The sequence below is a fragment of the Aquarana catesbeiana genome, linkage group LG10 (genome assembly GCF_042186555.1).
Source record: "Aquarana catesbeiana isolate 2022-GZ linkage group LG10, ASM4218655v1, whole genome shotgun sequence".
Taxonomy (NCBI): Eukaryota; Metazoa; Chordata; class Amphibia; order Anura; family Ranidae; genus Aquarana; species Aquarana catesbeiana.
In genome coordinates, this window is record NC_133333.1 from 15,067,953 (window position 1) to 15,079,780 (window position 11,828).

At 44.4% G+C, this 11,828-nt stretch overlaps 1 protein-coding gene across 2 annotated transcripts in view; it reads left to right on the forward strand.

Moving 5' to 3' along the window:
- The window catches only part of LOC141110373 (uncharacterized), a 45,239-nt gene extending 42,856 nt beyond the window's left edge, over positions 1 to 2,383 (forward strand). For both annotated transcript variants that reach the window (XM_073601685.1, XM_073601684.1), the window contains exon 15: positions 435 to 2,383. In XM_073601685.1, the coding sequence (XP_073457786.1) occupies positions 435 to 592 (158 nt within the window). In that variant the 3' untranslated portion in view covers positions 593 to 2,383. The remainder of the gene's footprint in view (positions 1 to 434) is intronic.
- Positions 2,384 to 11,828: the final 9,445 nt, after the last annotated feature.

An 11,828-nucleotide genomic window follows, 5' to 3' on the forward strand; every position in this document is an offset into this window, starting at 1 on the left:
GGTAGAAAGTGGAAGCATTAGATATTTTTTCACGTTTTTATTGTTTTGCGTGTCCCCTTGAAGGGATTACCTTGCAAAAATTTGTGTTGAAAAATGAACACTCTGATTGAAGGAGAGAGCAGAGTGACGCAGAGAGCAGAGAGATGATCCATTCAGTCGATCGCTGCTCTTTTAATGTCAAGCCAACCTGCTGGGGTTGGGGGAATCACTGTATTCCTGAATTGTAAGTAGTCTTACCCACCCAGCTGTGCTCTCTGGCAGAGCTGTGTAATTCTCAGGACTAGATGGACAGAAATACAAATCTTTTGCAGGTAGAGCATCTTCATTATATGTATTTGTATCTGTAGAGGTAGCTGTTTGCCTGGATTTATCTTTATGAATTCAGAGGTCATACCTGTCATAATTATAATTTTTTTTATCTTTTTTGCTCACAGGTCAACAAAACTTTTATCCTGTTGTTGTCTACGCCCCAATATTAGGTTGCTTACTTCTGGTAATGGTAATCATTCTTCTGTTGTTAAGGGGATCAAAGAGACGTTATGCAGTTACTCCTTACACAAATGTTCCAAGCACCACAACCAGGGGTGGCTAGAGACAATTTTTTTGTGGTACTGTAAGTACAAGTGGGGGAGCTAATGCAGCCAGCACATTGCTCTGCACACTTGTGGGCGTGGACAAAAGTGGGTGTGGCATAAAGTGGCCAAGCAAAAGTGTTTCTTCATGATCTTTAATTTTAGTGTGCAACATTTCCCCCCTTTGAATAGAAAAATGGGGCTTTGAGGTGCACTGAAGAGATTATTAATAAGCCCAATTGGGACCAGCAATGATAACCCTCAGCAAGCATTGGGGCCAGCAATAACCCCCCAGTTAGTTAAAGGGCCAGCAAAGATAACCCCCAGAATATGTCAGAGCCAGTGAAATGTCACAATAATTAATCCCCAGCATCACACAGTAATTAAACCCCAGCTCAGCACAGTAATTAAACCCCAGCTCAGCACAGTAATCAACCCCAGCTCTGCACAGTAAATAACCCCCACATGGTACAATATTTAACCCCTAGCAGGGAACAATAATTAACCCCAAACATGGTACAATAACTAACCCCCCCAGCATGACACAAAAATAAACCCCCAACATTGAACAATATTTTTCTCCCAGCACAGCACAGTAATTATCTCCCAGCAAGGTGCATTCATAAACTTCACTGCACAATAAATAACTTTCATCACTGCACAATAATGCACCCCCATCTGCAGGCTATGCTCCTGGGTCTTGGGCAGAGCCAGAAGGAGGCTATGTGGACTTCTGAAGCTCCTGGAGGGGGGCTGTGAGCCCAAGGAGAGCACGCTCTGCTCCCGGTTCTCGGAGAGGCAATGCAAAGCTAGTCGGTCTCCGATCAAAGGGGACGACAGGGGCAGATAATGGAACTTGCTTCTGGGTCCGTGCACAAACAGGTGGCGGGCAACTGCAGCTGGGCTCTGGCCGGTAACCTGTCCACAGGGTAGTGGGAGGGGAAGTGGATGGTGGAGGAAGGTGCTGGAGCTCAGTCAATCTCGGACTACATGTTTCGGGGATTAACCCTTCGTCAGGTCACAAAGGGGTTAACATTTTTTGACACTTTGTTTTCTGGCATATGATTCGTTATATATCCGCAATTAAAGACTGGAACATTTAAATTATTTCACTTATCTTAACCACGTCAGCTCCGGAAGGTTTTACCCCCCCCCCTTCCTGACCAGGCCATTATTTGCGATACGGCACTGCGTTACTTTAACTGACAATTGCGCAGTCGTACGACGCTGTACCTAAATACAATTGTTGGCCTTTTTTTAACCACAATTAGAGATATTTTTTGGTGGTATTTGATCACCTCTGATGTTTTTATTTTGTGCGCTATAAACAAAAAAAAAAAATGACAATTCTGAAAAAAAAAACAATATTTTTTACTGTCTGCTATAAAACATTCCTAATAAAAAAATGTAAAAAAATCTAATTTAGGCCTATATGTATTCTGCTAAATTTTTTTTGGTAAAAAAATCCCAATAAGCGTATATTGATTGGTTTGCGCAAAAGTTATAGCGTCTACAAACTATGAGATAGAAAATAAGGTTGTGGCTAGGTGGTTCAATTGGATACAGCACCTCATCCCAAAGTGATTAGATAACTAGTAGATGAAGGGATAGGGGATTATAGCGGTGCTAAAGTAGTATAATGTAAAAAGGAAAAGAAGATTTAAAATGGCAAAATTACAAAATTTTATTTAACAATATTACATACATAAAGAGAACAATAAAATGGTTAACACCTGGACAGACTTATATATTGCGTGCGACCCAAATGCAGTAAAGGTGGGCCGGATGTAGACGGCCGTTAAGGTGAAGGCTCGGTTTCCTACATGTTTCGCCAAAGCATTGGCTTCCTCAGGGAACAAGAGCTCAAATTCAATATAAAGAAATCTGTACATAGGGATACAAAGGACATGATATGAACAGGCAAAAATGTCTAACAATGGAGTATTATGTACATAACTGAGTATTGGAATGTTGTGGCTGGACAGTCCCACAGAGAGGCGGCTCCAATGGACCCGGTAACACAAACGTACCTGAAATACCGACACCCAAGGGGGGGCACGAGAAATGTCACCAAAGGGGGAAGGGCAGGCTGCACCGTGTATTGTGCCTGCAGGGGGCACGCAGTAGACCTGGCGAGGGAATATATTGAAAATAGGTGAGCGGATATTGGGTATCTATTGGACATTATATTTGAGAGGGCATGAAAAGTGATGCAATATACATAAATTGAGTAGAGCAAAAAAGCCAATATAGAACTCACACTATTTGTTAAAAAAGGTTGATTGGGGGAGGAGAGAGGCGCCTGTAGGTAGGTTCGAAGACACACAGGGGCAGTTGGCAGAGTTGATAATCAGTTAATAAATGACCTATATAGGAAGATATAACTTTAAAAATAGACCCGGCAGTCATGATAGAAAAATGAAAGGAAAAGGCCGCAAAGAAAAGGACTTACCGAATGTGCTATATTATGAGGCAGAAAATTGACTTTAATATTTCCATGGTTTGTATGGATATAAAAGGATTTTTTTAGGGATGGTAACAAATCACTGAGTCCTGGAAAGGAATAGGTGGAAAAGGACTATATTTAGAAATAAGAAAGCAGTACATTTGGGGATGGAGAATTAGATACAAAGCAGGGAGTAATTTACCTGGTAAGCCGTTTAGCGGAATATATGACTGTTAGGAAATCAATATTAAAGGCCGCCAAGGAGATCAGGTGGTAGCTCCAAATTGGTAAATCCTAAAAGGAATAGTTGAGGGCTGAGTAAGGGATAAAGTTTAGAAAAATCGGTTGGTTGAAATTAATGGATGTAATAGCCATAAAAGATTACCCAGTTATTGTGTGTAGGAGCACAGACAGGCACGTCCCTCGTCCAGCGTGTTTAGCGAGGGACTGGCCGGTTACTTAAGTACCCCCCACTATCACTATCTGATCAGGTGTGCGGACGCGAATGAAGGGCGTCCGCGCATGCGCACTAGGCAGAGCCCCGGAGACTACACGTTCCGGCGTGCACCGCGCGCGCACGCTCAGACAGTGCGGCCATCGCATGGCCAATGGGAGGACGAGGCGCCGTGGGTAGGCGGTCCCAAGGCGCTGTCACCATCCATCCGCCGATGGAAAGTGGGAGGCCAGCACGTATGAGCGAAGCGCGGACACCCAAGGCAGACAAGTGTGTACAGCCCCGGGCATCCGTACAGGCACCAACAGTGCTAGCACCGCCCATTCCGAAGGGGGGGCACAGCCGCGCCCCCCCATGGGATGCGGGGAAACTGGTGGGCGAGAGCGATCTGGGGACAGAGCCTCCTCAATGCGAGATGAAGAGCGGGCGGGGGCACAGGATGAGGGGACTGATCCCTAGCAGTCCCGACGTGCCACAAGGGTCTCTGGGGGCAGCAGGAGCATTCCTGCGCCCCAGCCCGCAATGTCCAGCCACAAAGTCCACACCAGACATTGAGAACCACAGGGTCCTGGTAAAACAAAAAAAGAGAAACAAAACCAGTAGTAAAAACATTATAGATCAAACTGAGAAAAATAAAACAGGCAGATACAGAAGGTGTTCTGATACATGTGCAGTATATTTCTCACACCGGAAGACAACACAAAATTAGTAAAAATCCAAATAGCTAGTAGGGCAATGTTTAGAGAATGCATATACAACAGTATATTTTGACAAAGTAATATAATATAGCATGAATACTGATATTATTGGGGTCAAGTATCTAGAAATATACAAGGGAGACACACCAGCATCCATGGCAGGAGAATAGACAAGGAAAGAGACACAGAAAAGAGAGGAAAGGGGGTGAAGACTGAGGAGAAAGGGAAAAAAAAAAAAAAAGAGAGAAAGGTAAGAAAAAATAAAGAGAAAGAAAAGAAAAGAGTGACAGGGGAGAGAAAGACTATAAATGGCGTGAGTTGTAACCGAGCGCAAGATGTTTGCATACATAGCGTGTTTGCAAATAAGACTGGTAAATATGCAAGCTCATAGAAAAGGTTTGAAACTTATGTGTTTGTTAAGCCCAGGGAAGCTAGTGGCATGTAAAATGTGAATCCATTTTGTTTCAAGCTGTAGTAATCTGTTGTCAATGCTCCCGCCTCTAGCATGTGAAGGAACATGCTCAAGTGCGGAAAATAAAATGACGTGAGGGTCAGAGTTGTGCTGGGTGGCAATATGCCGATTGATGGCTGTGGTGGTGGTGTTTTTATATAGCGGTTTTATGTGGTCTCGGATACGGATCTGGAAGGGACGCTTAGTTTTGCCGACGTAGTACGAGCCACATTGGCATTGAGCCAGGTAAACGACTCCTACGGTGGTGCAAGTGACCCGGTGTCTAATGGTGTGAATGTCTCCATTAGGCAGGGTCACAGTTCTGGAATTGGTGACAAAGGCGCAAACGTCACATTTGCCACACTGGTATGTACCAGTGGCAGTGGGCGCATGTGAAGTGTCGATCGAGTGATGACTTTTAATAAGTCGATCTCGAAGTGAAGGAGATCGACGGTATGTGATATCTGGATATGTTTTGACATATTTAGAGATTATGGGATCTGCCGTTAATAAGGGCCAGAATTGATTAAGAATGTGTTTGATTTGGGTGTGCTGTTTTGAGTATTGGGTAATTAGACGTACCGGTTGTCTAGTGTCTGGCAATTTGTCAGAGAAGACAAGGTCCTTTCTGTTTAACACGGTGCAGCCTGCCCTTCCCCCTTGGGTGACATTTCTCGTGCCCCCCCTTGGGTGTCGGTATTTCAGGTACGTTTGTGTTACCGGGTCCATTGGAGCCGCCTCTCTGTGGGACTGTCCAGCCACAACATTCCAATACTCAGTTATGTACATAATACTCCATTGTTAGACATTTTTGCCTGTTCATATCATGTCCTTTGTATCCCTATGTACAGATTTCTTTATATTGAATTTGAGCTCTTGTTCCCTGAGGAAGCCAATGCTTTGGCGAAACATGTAGGAAACCGAGCCTTCACCTTGACGGCCGTCTACATCCGGCCCACCTTACTGCATTTGGGTTGCACGCAATATATAAGTCTGTCCAGGTGTTAACCATTTTATTGTTCTCTTTATGTATGTAATATTGTTAAATAAAATTTTGTAATTTTGCCATTTTAAATCTTCTTTTCCTTTTTACATTATACTACTTTAGCACCGCTATAATCCCCTATCCCTTCATCTACTAGTAAACTATGAGATAGATTTATGGACTCTTTTTTAAAAATTATTATTATTGTTTTTACTAGTAATGGTGGCGATCAGCGATTTTTAGTGGGACTGCGACATTGCGGCAGACAAATCTGATACTAAGGCCGCGTACACACGAGCAGGCTTTTCAGCAACAAAAGTCTGACGGCCATTCCGGCGGACTTCCGACAGACTTTTGAACGAACGGACTTGCCTACACACGATCACACCAAAGTCCGACGGATTCGTACGTGATGACGTACGACCGGACTAAAATAAGGAAGTTGATAGCCAGTAGCCAATAGCTGCCCTAGCGTGGGTTTTCGTCCGTCGGACTAGCATACAGACGAGCGTTTTTTTCGACCGGACTCGAGTCCGCCGGAAAGATTTGAAGCATGTTTTAAATCTAAAGTCCCTCAGATTTTCGACTGGAAAAGTCCGCTGAAGGTCCGATGAAGCCGACACACGATCGGATTGTCCGACCGGACTCGGTTCGTCGGACCAGTCCGGTCAAAAGTTCCACTCGTGTGCACGCTGCATAACTGACACTTTTTGGGAACCAGTGACACCAATACAGTGATCAGTGCTAAAAAAAAAAAATACAGTGTCACTGTATAAATGATACTGGCAGGGAAGGGGTTAACACTAGGGGGCGATCAAGAGGTTAAGTGTGTCCCTAGGGAGTGATTTCTAACTGTGTGGGGGAGTGGATGCACTGGAGGGAAAGAGAGATCAGTGTTTCAGCTTAGCTGAAACACAAGAGCTCTCATTTACACTCTGTCAGAACAGCGGTCTGTCCTGTTTACTTTTTTCCGAACGATCGGCGGGTCCCGGAGGGCATCGCGGGCCTCTGGACTCACCACCCCCCCTGGATCTCGTGCAGGAAATCGCGTACCTGTATGTGATTTTGCGCAGCCAGGCCGCCCTGCCGCAGCATATGTGCTGTGGACGGTTTGGACCTGGTTAACCAACCCACCGGAACAGCGCTCCTTGTGTTGATTTTCTTGTCTCTTCTCATCTGGTCTATTAAGTTTGGGAGCAGCGGCCCGAGTTTTATATCCCCTCACTTAAGGGTATCTTTGGACACATCCATGTGCCTGGCCTCCTTGTTGTTTTTAGCTAAGGATTGGTAAGCTGCAATATATTACATTTTTGGTTTAATACCGCTTTCATCTGCCAGGAATGAGGTTGCAACCCTGACCTCTGCAGCTGAAACTATGGAAACACTATTGGCTTCTGCGACTCTGAGATGAGATATACCTCAGCAGATTAAAAAAAGTCCCCCGCCTTACATATACCACAGTGATTTTCTTTTTTGGAGTGACTTTGGAGGTGTTATGGGGGTGCTGAAAGAATTTTTGGGGGTGCTTCAGCATACCCAAGCACCCCCCCCCCCGGTGCCACGCCTGACCACAACCAATATTACAAATAAAATTATAATATAATGAAAGAGATAATAACAATGAGATAAATGCAATGCTAACAGTCTGGTGTTTTTGGATACAGTTAACTGCAAAAGTGGACCTAGAATCAGATATACAGTATGTATATCAGATATAATCAGTATATAAGTGTATGTATGTCAGTGTAACACTTCCAGGTCCAGAGATCACAGTACTCCCACTGAAAATGGTTTGTTTTGCTCTTATTTATTCTTATAAAAAATGTTGTATAGAGTTGTGTAAAATATAATTTGCAGAATTGTTTTAATGTAAAATTGTGTTACTTTTGTTCTAATTTTTTTTTATACTCATAAACTACTAGCATCCATAGATGCTTTGAATTTTAATATGTATATATCTAGTGCTGTGTACGTTAGCCTCATTCAAGCTCTGCGCTGCTGGACGAAACGTGTCGGGGGAGTGGTTTGGACAGAGCTTGACTGAGGCTGCTTCTACTCGTCTGACTATTGGGTGTTCTTAGTAGTGCGGCGACTGAGATTTATCCTTTTCAGTTGCACATATTCAGAGCCAGGACAAGCTCTTACCCCATGCCAACACCCATGGTGTGGGTCCACCGGATTTGGAACATTGGAACCAAAGAGACAATTCAATATTTTTTTATTGTTCACATGATAATACGTTCACGTGATGACTCAAGTCGCTCCGACTTAGAAAAAGGATCCTGTACTACTCGGAGGCAACTTCGGAGCGGCTTGCATTGACTTCTATTACAGAAGTCGTTAGCAAGCCACGCTGAAGTAACGCTGTATGGGGCGGCTTCAGAGTCGGGTAACTTTGAAGCCGGCTACCCTGCTACCCTGATATCCCTCTCTGTTTACTATTTCTTTCCCGCCACATTTGATTGAAGGTTTATAACTTTGTTATTTATTTGAACAACTATTAACTAATTTATTATTTGTTTTGCTTTTTTTATATACATTTACATATACATTTTATTATATTAAATACTATGTATAAATGTTTGCATGTGTTACTTAAAAGTTTAATAAAAGCATTTAAAAAAAATATTGTTCAATTGTTCTTTATTGAATTAACATTAATGTTCGAAGGGATTACAGGTAAATCACATAGTACATGAGGTAACACGTAGCAATATATAGACACACTATATTACCAAAAGTATTGGGACACCTGCCTATACACGCACAAGAACTTTAATGGCATCCCAGTCTTAGTCCGTAGGGTTCAATATGGAGTTGGCCCATCCTTTGCAGCTATAACAGCTTCAACTCTTCTGGGAAGGCTGTCCACAAGGTTTAGGAGTGTGTCTATGGGAATGTTTGACCATTCTTCCAGAAGAGCATTTGTGAGGTCAGGCACTGATGTTGGATATGAAGGCTTGGTTCACAGACTCTGCTCTAATTCAAGTGTTCTATCAAGGTGAGGTCAGGACTCTGTGTAGGGCAGTCAAGTTCCTCCACCCCAAACTCGTTCATCCATGTCTTTATGGACCTTGCTTTGTGCACTGGTCCAAATCGTTTGGTGGAGGGGGGATTATGGTTTTCTAGTTGTTTTTCAGGGTTTGGGTTTAGCCGCCTTAGTTCCAGTGAAGGGAACTTTTAAGGCGTCAGCATGCCAAGACATTTTGGACAATTTCATGCTTCCAACTTTGTGGGAATAGTTTGGGGACGGCCCCTTTCTGTTCCAACATGATTGCACACCAGTGCACAAAGCAAGGTCCATAAAGACATGGATGAGCGAGTTTGGGGTGGAGGAACTTGACTGGCCTGACATGAAATTGTCCAAGATGTCTTGGTATGCTGACGCCTTAAGAGATCCCTTCACTGGAACTACAGTAAGCCCAAGCCAAACCCCTGAAAAAAAAAAACCCAAATCATAATCCCCCCTCCACCAAATGATTTAGAACAGTGCACAAAGCAAGGTCCATAAAGACATGAATAAGCGAGTTTGGGTCCTGACCTCAACTTGATTGAACACCTTTGGGATGAATTAGAGCGCAGACTGCAAGCCAGGCTTTCTCGTCCAACATCAGTGCCTGACCTCACAAATGAGCTTCTGGAAGAATGGTCAAACATTCCCATTGACACACTCCTAAACCTTGTGGACAGCCTTCCCAGAAGAGTTGAAGCTGTTATAGCTGAAAAGGGTGGGCCAACTCAATATTGAACCCTACGGACTAAGACTGGGATACCATTAAAGTTCATGTGTGTGTAAAGGCAGGCGTCCCAATACTTTTGGTAATATAGTGTATATATAGATATACAATATAGATTGTATCTCATGCCAGTAAACAAAAGACAAAATTGTTGGGTTTCAATGGTTCAGTGAAGAGGGGCACAGGAAGGGGAATGGTAGGAATTCTAGATCACAGTAATTCAGGATCAGAGAAATAAGATGTCAGACTACCATAAAGTATAGATCATGTATCCTTGTACTTTGGGAGAGGGTATATATATATATAGTCTAGTCTCGGGAGGGGCACTGCCAGAAAATACGTTTTTTGGGGGGAATTTATCAGGGAAATGGCTGGTGTTGGCGCTTCAATCATCACAGCACCATGGTTGGCGCTTCAATCATCACAGCACCATGGTGTTGGCACTTCAATCATCACAGCACCATGGTGTCAGGATAATTGAAGCGCATTTTTTCTATTATTACATTGTTATATAAGATGAAATAGTTCAACTCACCATAATGCAGAATCAGTGGGAGCCCCAAGCGTGTCACTTGCCACGTTGCCTGCCACCAGATGCGGATTGTCACTTGCCACTTCACCTGCCACACGTTGCAGATTGTCACTTGCCATGTCACCTGCCCCCAAATGTGGATTGTCACTTTCCTGCTACAATTGTCACTTGCCACATCGCCTGCCAACAGATGCAGATTGTCACCTTGCCACGTCACCTGCCACACATTCCGGATTGTCACTTGCCACATCCCCTGTCACACATTGCGGATTGTCACTTTCCACGTCACCTGCCCCCAGATGCAGATTGTCACTTGCCTGCTACAATTGTCACTTGCCACGTCACCTGCCACCAGATGCGGTTTGTCACTTGCCACGTCACCTGCCACCAGATGCAGATTGTCACTTGCCACACCACCTGCCCCCAGATGCGGATTGTCACTTGCCACATCACCTTGCCACCAGATGCGGACTGTCACGTCGCCTGCCACACATTGCGGATTGTCACTTGCCACGTCGCCTGCCACCAGATGAAGATTGTCACTTGCCACGTCACCTGCCACCAGATGCGGATTGTCACGTTACATGCCACACATTGCAGATTGTCACTTGCCATGTTGCCTGCCACCAGTTGCAGATTGTCACTTGCCACGTCGCCTGCCACCAGATGCAGATTGTCACTTGCCACATCATCTGCCACACATTGCGGATTGTCACTTGCCACATCATCTGCCACACGTTGCGGATTGTCACTTGCCTGCTACAGCTACAATTGTCACTTTCTGTTTCCCAGAGGGTGAGGCAGCAGATTACCAGTCAGGCAGAAGAGAGATGATGTAATCTCTCCGCTGTCCATAGCTACCTGCACAGTGAGGGCGGAACTGCAGGGATGCAGGGCGGGCGGTGAGAGATGATGTCATCTCTCTGCTCCCCCGCCCGCTGGCTCCCTGATTGGCCAGCAGCCTGGCCGCTCTCTAAATGTCACCCGCCCACTCTGACTGTCACCAGCGGCCAGCCCGGCCGTCCGCTCTCACCCGCCCACCCCACTGTCAGGCTAAGACTGTCACCAGCCCCCCCGGCCATCCGCTCTCTCACCCGCCCACTGTCAGTGACTGGCAGTGGGTGGGTGAGAGAGCGGACGGCCGGACTAGTGATAGTCTGAGACTGACAGTCAGTCTCAGACTGTCACCCGCCCGGCCATCCGCTCTCTCTCTCCTGCGGACCCAGCTGCCTGCCCTCTCACCAGCATTCTCGGAGGGGGCAATTGTCCCGTTGCCCCCCTGGATCCGCCCCTGCATACAGTGAGGAATGGATGCATGAGCCATCATTTCCTTTTCAAAGAGAAATTAGACATAACAGAATACATGAAAAAAAACAGCCAACTGTGGGACTTTAACTGTGTCAATAAATAAAGAATAAAGTATTTTTAATTATAAAAAATATTTTATTAATGTCATTAAAAACATTTCATAAAAAAATCCCTCATTTGCATGTCAAATTCAAATCATATATTTGTACAAACACTACCGCTCTACATGTTTCGCTTCCAGTGAGCTTCTTCATGAGCTTCTAGAGTGCTGTATGAAATGATTACTACAAAAGTAAAACAACAAACAAGATTGGGATTAATTACTACAAAAATTTATAGTTTGATGATCAATCAATAGAGGTGCACCAAAAGGGTGCAAACACTTGATTACAATTAAGTATTGCATAAATACAAAAATTATTTTAACTATAAAACATTAATTACACCTACCGTGTACGCAAAAATTACTTTAATATGATGCTAGGGCATTTGAATCGATTCCAGCAGGCGACGCCGTGTCTTGAGCATGATAACCACAGGGGGGCAATACACCATTGGTTATTGAATCCTATGAGAAAGGAAGCAACACATATCTCTGAATAAAATGTAAATATGGCAAACAATATAGGGACTTAGCCCCCATTT